Raw genomic sequence first — 16,176 nt, 5'->3', positions numbered from 1 at the left:
AGATCTTTTAAACAAGTAGCCCCAAAACTAGACCTGCTCAGAATTATTCTGACCTCACCCCTGAAACTCATTCTATACGTCTAGGGTGTAGCCCGGAATCTGTCTGATCACTAACTTATCAGAGCCCAAGACTTGGAAAGACCAGTGAACAAAGGAGTGTGAAAATGGGATGAAATACCCAGCTTCTGACACCAGGTGGCGCTTCAACCTGGCTGTTTCCAAAATTGAATGAGCCCTAAGTTCATAGGATTCCTGAGAAACAGGCCTGGGGAGTCCTGTGGGGCACTAGGGGAGGTGGCAGTAATTCACTGAATTCATAAGTCCAAACTCTTCTGGGTGAGTTTTACTTTTCTAAGTCTTACATGAAGACTTAGCGCCTTTCTCAGGCTCATTTCCTTGCTATAACAATGCCAGTTTAACAGCTTGATTCTTTTCACTAAATCTTGAAGACTCTTCCCCACACCTGCCTCTGGAACCTCTACCCATACCTGGGCTTCTCTGGGAAGAGGGAGGCGCCGTGATGGCAGCTTACAGTGGAAGATGCCATGGCTGGGGGCCTGAGTCCAACACTAGAATCTCCAATGCCTCGAGAGGCTCTTAACAGCAGGCAGACCACCTAAGCTTTCTGTGCCTCAGTTTCCTCCCGCGCTCAAGGAAGAGTTTAATGCACTTGAGAGGCTTCATCAAAGGACAAAATCATTTAATAAACATCCAAAACAAGAGCCTTGGAGGTCAAGAGACACAGACAAACATAACTTATTAAAAGAAGGGTCAGAAAGGACAAGCTCCCTGAGTAGGGAGGACAAGTGAGTGGATGGCCCCCAGCACTGACTGGGCACGTGGGGAGGGTGCTGGAAGGGAACAGAGGCTGCAGGTGAACCTCAGACCACAGGTTCAGCCCCTTCTCCTATGGACCCCTTGATACCAGCCCCTCTTCACCTCATCCACGGCTGACGCCCAGCCCAAGCCGCCTCTTCTCTTGTCTCCTAAACACTCTCACATCTACTCTGCTCCCTCCTGCCACAGTTGAAGCTTAAGAACCCGAATCTAATTATGACCCTCCGTCTGCTTCAGATCCTTCAGTGGCTCCCACGGCTCTTAGGACAACAGTACTTCAGGACTCAGGCCCCACCTGCCTCCCAGCACGTTGCTGGTAACTGCCCCTCCCCACGTGTGCTTGCCCCGCAATGCTCCATTTCCAAACATGCAGCCTCCTTCCAGCCCAAGGCCTCGGCATATGCTGACCTTCTGCCCTGAATCTGTCCCTGCCTGCCTCCCTGAGTTCACATCTACGCAGTCTCCAGATCTCTATCTGCTCAGCCTTCCTTGGAGAAACTTTCCTGCCCTCACCCGCCCCAGGTCAGAGTTCCTGCTGCTCCCTTCTGTTAACACTTTGTCCTCATCCAGAAGAGAAACTGAAAGCTTGCGATCTGACATGTATTTATGTGCTGTTAGTGCTAGTCAGATCCAGTACTGATGTCTAAGTAGAGACCAAATGTGTTTGGTTCCCCATGACCTCCCCAGCACCTGGCACAGTGCCTGGCAGAGGAGAGACAGTATATATGCTGAGTAAGAGAAAGGCTGATGCCAGGAAGATGGACACTCTTGAGTGTCCCGTGACTCCTCCCAACTGGAGGAGGGAAACTGAGGCTGCCGGAGTGTCCAGGTTCACAAAGACTGAACGCGGTAAGGACAGCAGCTACCAGGCTGGGGCAGACAGCAGGGAGCAGAGGGTGGCCAACCTCTCTGCCCAGACCTGTCCCCCTTTAACAGCCCACAGGCTCACACCATCGGCCCTAATGCACAAGGCTGTTCTTCATGCGGGTGAAGAGTGAGCAACAATGAGCCGCTCTGACACGTACAGAAATGCCATCACTAGCTCCAGTGGTCAGGTAAATGTTATCCGGGTCTGCAGGTACACCGCCATCTCTCCTGGTGATGTAGGCAGCTACATCTTCACGGATACAGTTGACACCCTGGCTAGCACTGTAAGAGCCTGTAAAAGAGAAAGCAAGACAATGACTAGAGGGAAGATGTGGCTCCATGCAGTCTGAGATATCCATATAATTAACTGGGGGTGGGAGGCTGGGGGAGGTCAAGGAGTCTCAGTGGCGCCCTATTCCCACTGCTCTAGGTTCTGGAATTGTGGCAAGCTGCTTAATCACCTGTCTGGGCTTCATCCACCCATCCTGTCATCCCTCCACCTACCCAAGCGTCTGCCCACTCATCCAACCATTTGCTCATCTGCTATCCATCCATTCATCCACATATCCACTCACCTGCCCACCCACTCACCCACCCATCTGCCTGTCTGTTCATCTACCCACCCACCCACTCATCCATCCAGTATTTACTGAGAACCTACTTATACCTCAAGCATTATTCCAGGCCCTGACTTCTAACCAGTTCAATGGGGCTCATAGCTGCTCTACCCACCCTGCTGGGCTTTACATGCCTTCCGCGACAGCACGGACCATTACAGCTGGGACTGCTATGCTTTTATCACTGTTGCCTACGCATGGTTCCAAAGAGCTTGGGAGAAGGGTCACCCCAAAATGGCACCACCTGCCATCCCAGGAATCCAGAGCCCTGACAGGCACTAACCACAGCGTTCTTTGGGGCTGCTGGGCATGACGCACCTACCCTCACCCTATGGCAACAGCATGCTCAGGCTGCCAGTTAGGAGCCAAATCCAAACCACCAGTTAAAAGTGAAGTTCAAAAACAGCAGTGACCACTTTGGGCTTGGGAGTATATTCGGCAAAGGGGCACACAGGGGCCTTTTGTGGCGCTGAGAGCGTTCGTTGTCATGATCTGGGCACGGGTTACACAGGTGTGCACACACAGGTGCTGTACACTAATATCTGTGCATTTAGTGTAGGCATACAAATGTTTTCAGGATGTCAGGCCACTACATACGTTCTTGAAAAGAAACTGAAAATAGGTACCTGAACATGCACAAAATCTCTCCAGGAGATTCAAACTGGCGAGGCGAATTCTCTGGGGACATGAACCAGGAGGCTTGGGGTCCGAAGTGGGAGGCAGACCTTTCACCCCATATTCTTTTATCCCATTTGAGTTTTATACCACGTTTAAAGAAAACCAGCCAATTTCCTCCTAAGGACTGCAACACCACCACCAGGAGGCGCCCGGTTTAAGGGTCTGTGTAGCACTGGGCTGGCCCATCCCCTTGGACTAACTGTAAACCAGGGCGGGGAAAGCGGCACCACTTCTCTAAAAGTTCAGGTGGCAAACATTAACACGCACCAAATCTGGGTGGAGAGTAGAGTCCTGTCACGTTCTTTGGGGGTACTCGAGGGCATCTGCAGATGCCACTGTTAGAGAATCTTCCTTCCACTGGATGTGTTGATATATCTTGGGCTCCCATGCCCAGAAAGCTTCCTGCGCTATTTCCCTCTGCCTTCTTTCACTGCCCTCTGCTCCACTCCATGGGGCCTGGCCACGTCCACACCAGCTAAGCCTCCTCTTCTTCCTGCCTCTAGTTCATCGGCTTCCCTGCATTCCCAGGCCTTTCCCCACTAGCAAGCTCTCTGTTCCTGCGAGCCACAGGCTTTCCATCTTCTGTTTTGTTCTGAAGTACCCTGATTCTTCAGAGCTCAGATCTAGACTCTCTCAAGAAGTCTGAGAAATGGCCTCACCCCAGCCTTTCTGATTTCTCCAGTTACCTTGCACAGATGAATCCTTGCCTCCCCATGTTGACTTGCGGGCAGGAACCATCACCTATTTCTTCTGTGCGTCTCTGCAGCACCTACCCCCAGCTAGGCCCACCCCACCACACTCCTGTGTAGGACACTGCCTGAACCCGATGGCAACCTGCCTCCCACAGTCCACAGAACCGGCGACACCTGCCAAATCACCCAGCGTCATTGCATCCAAACCCTTTCACTCAGTCACACTCAGTTCTTAAGCCTCAGGGCCTTTGCACACACCATTTTCTCTGTCTGGGATTCATTAGCAGATTCTCTTACTCATCCTCTACATGAACTTGAAACACTTTCTCCTTAAACCCTCCCTCTCCACTAGAACCCCTTGTTCAAACCCCACAACTCTCTGCTCGTCCACCAGGAACTCATGAAAACTGGGAATTATGTTTTTGTCTTAATTCTTTTTCATGTTTGTTTCTCCCAAATATGACAGCAAGCTTCATGAGCACAGAACTCCACCTGCCTTCCCCAGTGTCCCTCAGGGCCTAGAGCAGTGCCTGGTCCACAGCCCAGGGTCCAAGAGGGGCTGGAGGAGGGCGCTCTCTCCCATCTCCCGCCACCCCCAGATGTGTCTAGGTTTCACCTCAACCCCACCTAAGATTCAGGATGCAACCTGAGAACTGGATTATGCAAACAAAAAATAAATGAAGCCCCAATTAAAAATAATTTTAAGGGGCATGATAAAAACACGTCCAGGTGAGCCCTTGGGTACACACTTTACAATCCTTCCTTGGGTCAGGGTGGCCCTGGGCATATCTTCCACTTCCTTCATTTTTGTGGGCAGTGCTCAGGTTGCCCAAGCCTTAGTTGACAGAGCGCCACCCCCATTGTTCTACTCTCTGCCAGAACGCTGCCCTTCCTCCCACAATGGGCAGAAACAGGTAGTGACCTCCAGGGTGGGGCTTCTCCACACGTGATGAGCAGCACAAACAGCAACTTGCCTGCAAGCCCAGGAGGTGGGTACAAAGTTTCTCCTAGTTCAAGGATGAGGAAAGAGGCTCAGAGAGTGCCTCCCTCACCCATCCTGCTGAGCTCCTCACACAGAACACAGACAGTCCTGACTCACACAGATGGCCTCCCAACATCATTCCCCCAGCCCTGCCTGGCTGACAAAGAAAACACTTGTTGATGAGGGTTGTCCCTGGAACAAGATCCCTTCCCAGTTCCCCAGACATTCACGCAGACAGCAACCCCCTCCCCCCACCTCTGGGTTGCGCTTCCTGGAGCCTCAGGCCACGGATCTCTGAGAAGCGCCTTTGTCCTCTGGGCCGGGCAGAGGGTACAGCGGGAAAGAGCCTGGAGGCCAGGTCTCTGAGCTGTGGCGCTGCCCTCTGCCAGCTTGTGGCTTAGGCCTTGCCTCACAAGGTGCTGGCCCACACCCCACCCAGGCTGACTGGCAGGGAGGCAAAGGGCGGCTGGCCCCTTCCTGAGAGGGACACACGAAGGACACAGGCTTGGATGGAGGGCTGGTGGGGTGATCACAGCCAGGAAGGCTAAGCCTAGTGATGCCCATAAAGGGACGGAGCTGAAAGGGGAGGAGAAAGGCAGGGAGGTGACCGAGAGGCCGAGGGCAGCTGATACCCTGCTGAACGAGCCACAGAATCCCTGTCCCATGTTTGGAACATTCAGGCAAGCTTCCTAAAAAGCCCTATGGAGAACTACTTCTCCTCAGGACAAGGGGAGCCAGATTCCCTATGTCTTCCACTGGGCAAAGGAATGAGGGAAAAATAAATAGGAAAGAGAACATGAGATGAGAACAAAGAGCCAGCGGCCCAGAGGCTGGAGGTCCACCTCAGCAGGCAAGGGAGAGAAGATGCCTTCACATCCACAGGGCCTCCCCGCTCAGAGCCCCCTGGGGCCGGGCGTGAGCTCCGGGCACAAAGGGGCACAGGCCGGTGTCAGGAACACAACACACACACGTGGTGGGTAAGGGGGGGCACCTCCACAGTGAGGAAGCCACCAAAGGGGGCCACAGCACAGTGAGAAGCCAGACCAGCGGGGCAATGTACCTCCTTCTGGCCTTCCGGCTCAAGCTCAACCTTCTGCCCTGAGGCTGTGGTGGGCTCAGCGTCACAGCCGGCTCCCCCTGGAAACCCCAAATCCCGCCAAATGCAGACTCTCATGCCCGAAGTGCCCCCAGTCCGCAAGAGACAGCACGGACCCCATCAGCTCAGCAAACAGGAGGCTCTCAGAGCACGGACAAGGAGAGTATTTTTCCTTGACTTGGCCTGTTGGCCACCCCACACACATTCACACACTCGCTCAACGCATAACCCTCCATGAGAGGCTGGGGCCAGGCCCATGCTGAGAACACACGTTCTTTTCACGCCCACCGGGACCTGGCAAGTCAGGGCCTCACCCAAGCTGTTCCCACCGCAAGCCTGTAGGATGCGCCGGGCTCGTTTCTTAGCATCTTCTGGGAAGCTGGGGCTGTCCAACAGGTTTGGGTAGGTGCACAGTGCCATCACCTGGGGGAACAGAGGCATGGGCTGGGCTCTTGGCAACCTCCCACCCCAGAGGGGCACAAAGGATGCCTCTGAGGGACAGCGTCACCGTAGGACTCCCCACGAGGGCCCCCGCCTGTGGGGAGGGTCTGGGGACGGGTGGGGAGGAGGACAGTGGATGCTCTGCAGCGGAAAGGAGATGGTGAGAGGCAGGGTCCCTGATGACCTGGGCTCGGGCCAAGGGTGGGCCACCAGAGGAGCCAGGGAACAAGAGGCTGCTACTCGGCCCAGCTCCTCCATGAAGGCCAGCGGCTCACATAGCCAAGACCACAGAACCAGGGGTTCCAGAACAAGGAGCTGGGACCAAGCAGGCAGGTGCACCCCAGCTGACAGGACTGCAGAGACCCCCTCCTTACAGCCTGAGCGCCGCCCCATGCCCCGCCCCCACCCCTCCTCACCATCACCCCCTTTCCTGGCCAGAAGTGAAAACCGAGGCAGCTTTTTCACCTCTGTAACAGGGAAAATCACCCTAACCTCACAAATTAAGAGGATTACGCAAGAAAATGTTTGCAAAAGTGTCAGTAAACCCCCGCTCAGCAGGCAAGTCTAAGCTGGAAGCTTAGGAGTGGTGCCAGGAGCAACAAGATGAGATGGGGCTCACGGCTCTGACACCAGCTGGGGGCTTCAGGCAGGCTCAGGCTTCTTGGAGCCTGGCTTTGCCTCAAATAAATTGGTGCGATGGGCGGTGACCTGGCTTGCCCTCCTGCTCTGGGGCACTTATGAAGGCTGGAGGAAGCCAGCACCAGGTGGCAGAGGCTGGGTCTGCTGTGGCCAGCAGCAGAGCTGGATCTGGGAGTGTGCCAGCCAGTCAGAAAAGGCTGAGGCAACAGGAGCCTGTTCACACCCAGAGCCCCAGGCACGTGTGGGGAACTTCTGCAGAGCGAGGCCACTTTGGACCTCTCCTCTCCTAAGCTATGTGCTTCCAGGACAAGCTTTCAGGACACGCAGGATGCTTTAATCTCCTCCCACCTCCACTTCCCGGGCAGAGCCACTCTGTCTGGTCTGATGCACTTCCTCATCATGGGCCCAGCTTGAGGCCTCTGACACTCACAGGCAGCTGGCACACTCCCGAGTCAGCAGCAATGCCACGGGAGCCCATTCAGTGGGCGTTCCTGAGGTCATCGCCAGCCTCATTTCTTCTCCCCTATACCCTGTGTGAATTCCCTGAGGGGCTGCAGGCTGAGGCCCCGGGGCCCCCAACACCTGCCATCCAGAGAGCAGGGCAAAGTTTGCCTCTCCTGTGTGCCAGCCCCTGCAGCAGGAAATACGGGCAGGAAAGGAAGACCAGGGGTGTCCAGCACTCGGCTTTCCTGCCTGCCTCAGCCTACGAACCTTAACCACACAAAGACCAAATTTTGCTTCAGAATTGGCCCCATTTCTTCTCTAGGAAAACGCCTTCCCCACAGCTGGTCTCCAGCCTCTATCTAGCAGATGCTATGGCACTCTCCCACCTTTTCCCCCAAGCCCACCAATCTCACAAGTTGGGCCCATGCAGCATCCTTGCAGTTGGCACTCAAACTGAAACATGGAAATGTGCCTCTTGAAGGCCTTCATGTTCATCATCTCATGGAGGCCCCCAGAAGTCCTCTGTGGCAGTGCTCTGGTGACTTCCACTTGCCCAAAGCCACCCAACTGATCAGCAACAGAGCCAACACTCAAACCTGGGTGTTCTCACCTGGGAAACCATATCTAGACCCCCATGCACCACCTGCCAGCCTTCATCTACTCTCTGATGCCCTCACCAACCCAGGTCCGAACTCAGCATCCAGGACCATTCACCTAGGAGTGTCGTACACTACAGCGACCTCAGGATGGGCTTAGGGATTTTAGACAGCCCTGGAAGGAAGGGGAGGAGCCTGCTGGAGAGAACCAGAGGGGACGTCAGGCGCTGGAGGGGGTTGCTGCTTCAGTGGCATCTCCCTGTGGGATTCCAGTGCCTGCTGGGTCTTGAGGGGCTGGACAGGCAAGGAGGCGGAGGCAATTTAACAGGTTTGACCGTCAGGTTGGCTCCCTGCTCCCCCAGGGCCCTCGGTTCCTGAGGGCCAGCTCACCTGTCGCAGGAAGGTGATTGGCTGCTGGCCCATGGCCTGGGCGTCCCCGATGTTGGCACGGATGACCTCAGTGAATGGTTTTTTGATACCCTGAGTAGAGAGAATGCAATAGGTGGTTACTTAGGGATTCTCAGACCCTAGATTTCAGAAGCCGAGCAATGGTCAACAGGACATTAGTCAGCAGCCCTATGCTGAGCCTTGCCAGGTGTTGGGCACAGGGCCAAGCGCTTGATATGCTTGGTCCCATTTGACCTTCACAACCACCCCCATGAGGAAGGGCTTGTGTTAATCCCATTTTATAGACTGGGAAATTAAGGCTTCAAAAGGTTACCCACTTTCTGAGAAGGCTAGAAGAACTTCCCTGGGCTGCCAGAGACCCCTGAGGCAGCTGTAGGTCCACGCTGACCCTGGGGCAAATGTGGTGGGAAGGAGGGAGGGCGTCAGCAGCAGAAAGCATCAGGGAGAGGGTCCCACAGCTGCCAGCTCCACCTCCACCCCTAAGTGATCGATGGGACACTGCAGCCAGCCTTGCTGCCAGAAGACACTGATCCGCAGGGACCTCTTGGGGGTCGTTCTCTTGCAACCCTGTCTTTGCAAAATGAAGAATGTGGACTGAGCTTCATACTGAAAAGAAAAAAAGCATCAGGGATAAAGATGTCTTGTTGAAGAGCAAAAGTGAGGCCACTGCCTGAGCAATGTGTTTAGCACAGAGCAGAGACGGCAGAGAGAGAAGGAACTTGGAAACAATAGCAACATCGCTGGGAAGTGACTACAGGACACCTGGCTGCTGCAAAGGAGAAAATGTGGTTCGGATGGAGAACTGTGGGGAATCTGGAAATATGAGAACTCCACACAGGTCCCTGATAAATCCAGAATTAGCCACTATTAGAGTTAGAATCAACAGCAGGTTCAAGAACCCCCAGAGCAGCTGAAAGGATTATCTGAGACAAACGGTATGAAAGCACTTGGCAGAGTACAAATATCATCATGTTGCAAAGCTGGACCAGGAGCAAGATTGCAAGGGTCACCGTGGGGGAAGAAGGTGGTGGGGCAAGGGGTGGCCTGCGCGGAATGGCCACCTTCCCATCTCCAGCTGCCCTGTTCCCAAAGGCATTCTAAATACAAATCTTAAGGGTACAATTCTATGATTCTGATACTTGTCTTCTCCGTTTCACACAACGTGTGAATAAAAGCAAAGTTAGAAAACTTTCCCCTTTTTAACTCAGTAATATACACCTTAAGTAAAGACCAGTGGGCTTAAGGAATGAAAGCAGCTGCCAAACAAGTTTTCTTGACTCTCATTTGCCACCCCTAAGCCCTCCCATATGGAATTCTCCAGCTGCTTTAGGAGCCAGGAGGCACAAGGGGCTGAGGAGGGCACCCCAGAAACAGCCCTGTGCTGTGCTCAGTCGCGTCCAACCCTTTGCAGCCCTCTGGACTGTAGCCCACCAGGCTCCTCTGTCCATGGGGATTCTCGAGGCAAGAATACTGAAGTGGGTTGCCATGCCTTCCTCCAGGGGATCGTCCCAAACCAGGGACTGAACCCACATCTCCTGCATTGCAGGCAGATTCTTTACCATCTAAGCCACCAGGGAAGCCTGAAGGCAGCCCTGGACGTCCATAAACCAGGCCTAATGAGTCGAAAAGCTCTGTTTGGGTTGGAGGGGGTAGAATTCCCTTCTGCCCTTTTTACAAAGTTCTTCAGGGCTGGCCAATATGGAAAGACATCTCAGGGTGGGGGGTGGGGGGCAGCAAGGAAGGGGGTAACACTGCCTACTGACCCGGACTGGGCCAGGGGTGAAGTCAGACACCCTGGAGACAGGCTGCAGAGCGTGTGGCCTCAGGGCTCATCCCACAGGCTGAGCAACCCAGGCCACTGTGTGCAAAGGGTAGGACTCCCCCACCCACACTGGCCTAAGCTCCTGGCATGGGACCCTCTGTTAGTCTGATTCCATCGCCATGGCCCCCTAGGGCCATGAACTCAGGTGATTTCCACAGTGTGGGCACAGTCCCCTCTGGTGGGGAGTAAATCTGTCACAGTTGAGGGCAGGACACATACCACACAGCTGTGGGCCCCGGGCCAGCCCCATGGAGGGAGAAAATAATCAGATCCCTGGATGTTCCTTTTGTGTGTCCCCTCCACCCCGCACTGCTCAATCAACTCAGGGCAGGCCAACAAGCAGCCTGGGAGTATGGAGCATCTCCTTTCTTGGGTCTGGGTACCCACAGGCTCCAGATACTTTGCTATGATGGAAGAGCTAGTGGGTGGGAACCTGCCTCCTCTGAATGGACTGGGGACCAGGCTGCCCAGCCAAGGGCCACCATACAAAGGAGACTCCTGTTTCTATGCCCTTGAGTTCTACGTGGGTTGGGAAATACCAAGGAGCCAGGGGCAGACTTCTGCCCACAGTGACTCATCCAAGGCTGGCAAGCACACCCAACGGAGACCTCACCTTAGCCCTGCCCCCAGGAGCTGGCCAGGTCAGCATGTAGCTTTTTAGTTCCAATTCCTAGCATCCTAGAACCATGTGTCTAACTCACCTGCACACATCCTGCCCAGAGCTGCCTCACCAGGGGAAACTGAGATGAGATCCATCGCAGGGGGGCTCCCTTCCCACCATTCAGGTCAAGGAAGGCTCAGGGAGCAGGCCCCCAGGCCCTGGAGATGGCATATTTCAGGAGTTAATGGGAAGAAGGATAAAGGACAATGATAACTTCTTTATCATTGTTACGACTGTCCTTCCCAGCTCACATGTGCAGCAGGAGAACAATGGACAATTCCAACAGGCACAGGCATTTTCCTCAAGGTAGGGGTGGCTCCTGTCATTTCATGCGGCATGTCAGTGGGGAGGCTTGGTAGGACGGTTACTCCCCAGAGAACCTCCCTTTCATTCACGAACACTTATGAATCATGCTCTGTGACAGAAGTGGGCAACACCAGAAAGGCCACCACCTTCAGAGCGCTGGCTGATGAAGAAGCAGGCTCAGAGAAGGGAGAGAGGGCACAGCTGGCCCCAGAGAGCTCCGGAAGGAAGTCTCAGAGACAAACCCGACTAGTCTCCAGGGTCCTTGAGAACAGCTGCGCTGCAGAGCAGAAGAAAGTGAGGCTCAGCACAGGGTCTGGCCCTAACCATCGTGATATGCAAATGGAAGAAACTGAGCCAGCCCGACACAGGCCTGAGATTAAGAGGAGGTGGGGACTCCAGGGGCTGAATTTTCTAACCACAGAGGCAGGGAAGGCTGGACGGAAGGCTCCTGAACTGTGGGAGTCTGCAGGAGGGTCAACCGTAGAAGTGGAGATCTGCAGGGCAGAGTAGGGATGAAAGGTGAATGAGCTCCAAACAGGATAATTCAAGGCAGCAAGCCTAAGCTCCAGGCAGGAGAGAGCCAACCCCATAGAGCGCATTCCTAGACCCAGAGACTCAGAAGGAAGGCAAGCAAAGAGGGACCCTCAGCACCTCTCCCCCAGGCAACTCTCGTTAGCTTGAAAACAAGACCCTCCCAAGGGTTCTGATTAGGAAATTCCCTAGTGGTGCAGTGGTTGGGACTCCACGCATTCACTGCTGAGGGCATGAGTTCAGTCCCTGATTGGGAACTAAGATCCTGCAAACCACGCAGCACAGGCTAAAAAAAAAAAACAAGAGGAAAACTAGCCTTTGCTTTCTCATAAAGTTTTTTTTTTAGAAACACTGCTTATATTAATATAAGCTCACATAACCTTTTGACCTAAAACAGGAAAGTCTCTGGTGCAGTTGTTTCTCCCCAGATAGCCAGAATCCTGATAGGGTTCTAGCTATTCAAACCATCATCACTAAACATCTCCAACTCATCTTCAGTGGAAATAAATTGGCCCTATTTTACAGAGGAATAATTGAGGCCAAGGTGTTCTGAACGATGCAAGGCCCACAGCACATAAAGGTAAAGCCCAGGATGCAGGTCCCTGGTGACTTGGGCAGGGGGATGGGTGGAGGGTTCATGCAAACAAAAGCCTATGTTACAAATTTCTTTTATTTTAAAATAGCGTCTAAGTGCTAAGAAAGCCTATGTTACAAATTTCTTTTATTTTAAAATAGTGTCTAAGCGCTAATAAAGCCTATGTTACAAATTTTCTTTATTTTAAAATAGTATCTAAGCACTAAAGAAAATGGCCTATGAGATTTCACTGCTTGTGCCTCACACATCCAGAGTTTCCACTCTTAGCTCTTAGCTAACTATCAGCAGGTGCTCCAGCATTCTCCATTTTCATCTGTTTCTCGGTGCAGCACTCAGTGATTTTAACATATTCAGTGTTTCCCCTCATGAATGTTTTGCCCTGACTCTGTACTTTTTACAAACAAAAGCCATTCCTGTCTCCACTTCTGTCAACCTCCTTTCTTCCTCCAATAAAACAAGGGAAAAAGAAGTAGGTTGAGGAGGAACTGACAGATTTTTTTCAAAACTCCTACTAATGGCAGTTTATTTTTAAGTGCCGCTCCCAGGGAACACCAGGATCTGAAAAGCTGATAGGTACTCCCCCTTGGAGCTGCTGTCAGGGAGAAACAGGGCCTCCCTGAAAGCACACAGAACAGGCTGGAGGAGAATGGCCCCTTTCACACGCTCTTAGCCAAGTGCCCCTCCTCCCTCAGGCTCTCCTGAGCATTTTCCCCCACTCCTACCACAAAGCAAGACGGACGGGACTTGTCTGGCATGCCACCCCACAGTCAAAAACCAGAGCCACGTGTCCAGCCAAACAGCCAGTACTGTTAACAGAGCACCTGGCAGTATAAGGCCTTCAAATGGAGAAAGAGGCACAAAAGTCAGGGCCTGGGGAAACCCTGGGCCCACCAGATCACTACTCTTCTTTTACAGAATAGGGAAACCAAAGCCCAGAGAAGATAAGAGATTTACCCCCAAGTCACTCACCTCCCTACATATCCCATCTCTAACCAAGTCAAACCCTTTAAAATAACATCAGTACAGTTTTGATCATTAGAGTTCAAATCAGAAGTAAAAACCCGAAGCTGTGCAAAGCTAAGCCAAAAAAAAAAAAAAGACTGAGAAACCCTGAGAAAACATGGCTCTCTCAGAAGAGGACCTGCTTAACCTAGCATAATGGAGAGGCTGCCCTTCAAGAGTGAAAGATTTAAGCGAGGCTTGGCTGGGGCTATTATCTCCAGCACCAAGAGTCAGGAACTGAGACTCGACGAAGTGAGGAGAGAACAAGAAGGGATGAATTTGAACGAAAGTACTGGAGAATGTAGATGGACAGAAAGAATGTCTCAAGTTATTCAGGGGTAGGACATGGTGGTGGAGCCATCTGTCCTAGAAATCACAGAGTGTTTCCAGCCCAAATGACCAAGAACTTTCTCTAGCTCAATGATGGAGCCATATCCTGTTGGAACATCTTCTTAGTTGCCCACTGCACACCAAACTTTGCACTATAAGTCCTAAGCCCAGCACACCAGACTCCAGTCCCTCATTTCCATCTCATTCATTTATCATATCCCTTGCCAGACAGTGCTTTCCAAACAGCACAAATCCCCTCCCCTATTTGCCCAGAAATTCCCAACCTTGTTTTCGCTCCCAGCCCTCCTTCCACCTAGAATGCTCTCACATTTTCTCTACGTGCTAAAAATAATAATAATAATAATAACCACCAATCCTTAAAGAATTGCAGGAAGAGAAGTTCAGGCCCAGAGAACAATATGGCAATCAGTTCCGTGAAAGCAAAGACAGTGTCTCCGTTCTATTCTAACCATCCCCATACTTCATGGAGTCCATGCTATTTAACAAAAGGTAGAGATAATCCTCAGAACCCCTACCAGCTCTGGAACCAGAGAAATCAGTTGTAAAGTGCTAAACCGGAAACAATTTAATCTCAGCTTTAACAGGGAGACTGTTGTCTCAAGGAGGGCCAGCTCCAGTCTGCCAGATATCAACAAGGAGCAGAAACCTTTTTTCTGCCTGTGGTCCACTTTTGGGACAGGGAGGCACAGAAACCAAGCCAGCTTTCCGAGGGCCAAGCTTTAAATTTGGCCTTGCAAGGAGTCAGAGGGAGACACTGGACTTCACTTATTCAACTCACTGTTTTGAGTCAGCATAACTGGGTGTCCTGATGAAGTCTCAGCGAGCCGTGAGCTCATCAAACGCCCCAAAGTGCCCATGTTACAGTCATGGTCCCATCATGGCTTCTTCCCAAGCATTCAAGGACCATTAAGTGTCCAACTCACCCCCAGGACATTCAGTTCTGGTGCCTATGAGAGTGAGATCAAAGAAGCCTCCCCCCTTCTGGGTTAGGACTACCTTGAGCAAGCAGCTGGGTGACTACTTCATCTGCTCCTATAAATCTTAGGAATATATTCATTTTTTACATTCCCCTTCTGGACCCTGCCTCCTGAATTCCACCAGCGTTAGAACTCTGGTAAACTACAGAGGTGTTTCTTTCACCCATCCGAGCCACCTCGTTGTAGGGGGATAGGAATCATTACCAGATGTGTGGTCACTTTATATACAGCTGTGAACTCAGGATTCCAGTCTGCTGGCCGCCAGGAGGAAGAAAGTTCCAGGGCCATCCTGCCAAGGCCCCAAAGGCCCAAGCCTCTGCTACCCACTGTGGGCGACTGTTTCCTCCGAGAACAAAATAAGGCTGTCAGTCAAGGTTCCAAAGGGGATCTAGGGGAAGGAATCGTGCGGGACCACTTTTGTCAGGGAATCATTACTGGAAGAATGACCCAGAAGGTCTCAGAGAGAGAAAAAGCTTCGGGAGAACACAGGTCTCTTCAGAGCCTTCATCGCACCTCTGGTGCCTAACGTGATCTCTGAAAGTCTCCTTTATGTCTTTCCTGCCTGTCCTTGTCCTCACGCTCACGCCCCAGTGGACCTTGGTTCCACTCAAGTAAGACAGCCACATAGCAGGCAGTGCCTGGCACTAAGGGCCACTCAACTATAATTGATGAATTCAGTTCAACAAGTGAACCATATCTGAGGGCCTTACTTTGTGCCAGGTGCCGGGCACTAGTGAGGGAAGGGTTGGGGGGAGGGCATTCTCTCATTTCAGTCAAGATTGGCAGAATGAAGGAGCTTGGCCACGCGGCTGGAGGAAGTACAGCGGTTGGACCCCAGGAGGCGACAGCTGCTACTGCTCCCCCCTCGCCCCCACCAGTGCCCCCTGGCCTCCCAGGGCCCTCCCGCCCCACGCGGGCCCGGGCGCCCGCGCTCACCCGCTGCAGCTCGAGCTCGATCTCGCCGGCCTTGAGCACGATAGGTCCCCGCACCGCGTACTCCACCGCCTTCACCTGCGGGTTCATGGACTCGAGCGTAAGGATGCGCTCGCGCCGGCTCTGCTCGGGCCGCACTTTGAGCACCGCCGAGGCCTCGGCGGCCGCGCTGCTCTGACTACGGCCCCAGGGGCCGAGGGTCCGGGGGCAGCAGCCCCGCCGGACCAGCGCCGCCGCCCGCTGCATCGCGCGGCCGCCGAGTGAAACCTTGGGACAAATAGGGAAAGAGAACAAACACGTCGCGCACAGCCCAAGGCAGGCACGCGGGCACCCACCCCCAAGCTCAGCTAAGGGCTCCTTCAGCGAGAGGTGCCAGCCTGGCTTCGGGGACGGGTGCCCATCCCCCGGCGACTCGGACCCTGCACCTCGCCGCTGCAGAGCGAAAGCGCTGCACAACCGGGTTTTGCAAAGGCTGAGCCCAGTGCATGCGTGCAACGTGCCTGTCGCCGCCTGGTCACCCCTTCGTCGAGTCCGGCTAGAAAGCTCGCCTAGGGCAGCTCCTCGGCTCAGGCGCCGGCAGCCGCATCCCAGCTCCTGCACGCAGCACCGGGCCCCCAGCGCTCACACACCCACAGCCAGCGAGTCCGCCCGGGCCTCCTCGCTGGCTCCTGGGCCTTGTAGTTCCCTTGTCGTTTTTCAGA

The 16,176-nt window shown here is 53.4% G+C and overlaps 1 protein-coding gene across 2 annotated transcripts in view; it reads right to left on the bottom strand.

The window, feature by feature from the left end:
* GPT2 (glutamic--pyruvic transaminase 2) overlaps window positions 1-15,813 on the bottom strand; it is a 33,857-nt gene extending 18,044 nt beyond the window's left edge. Inside the window, exons 1-4 of one of the 2 annotated variants that reach the window (XM_068991770.1) lie at window positions 15,479-15,813; window positions 8,280-8,369; window positions 6,084-6,192; window positions 1,863-1,996 (exon numbers count right to left, since the gene is read on the bottom strand). In XM_068991770.1, the coding sequence (XP_068847871.1) occupies window positions 1,863-1,996; window positions 6,084-6,192; window positions 8,280-8,369; window positions 15,479-15,721 (576 nt within the window). In that variant the 5' untranslated portion in view covers window positions 15,722-15,813. The remainder of the gene's footprint in view (window positions 1-1,862; window positions 1,997-6,083; window positions 6,193-8,279; window positions 8,370-15,478) is intronic. The other variant, XM_068991769.1, reaches the window with a different exon arrangement.
* Between the last annotated feature and the right edge of the window lie 363 nt (window positions 15,814-16,176).

The sequence above is a fragment of the Capricornis sumatraensis genome, chromosome 20, assembly GCF_032405125.1.
Source record: "Capricornis sumatraensis isolate serow.1 chromosome 20, serow.2, whole genome shotgun sequence".
Lineage (NCBI taxonomy): Eukaryota > Metazoa > Chordata > Mammalia > Artiodactyla > Bovidae > Capricornis > Capricornis sumatraensis.
Note: the sequence above shows the minus strand (reverse complement) of the source record. Positions and strands in the feature narration are given on the sequence as shown.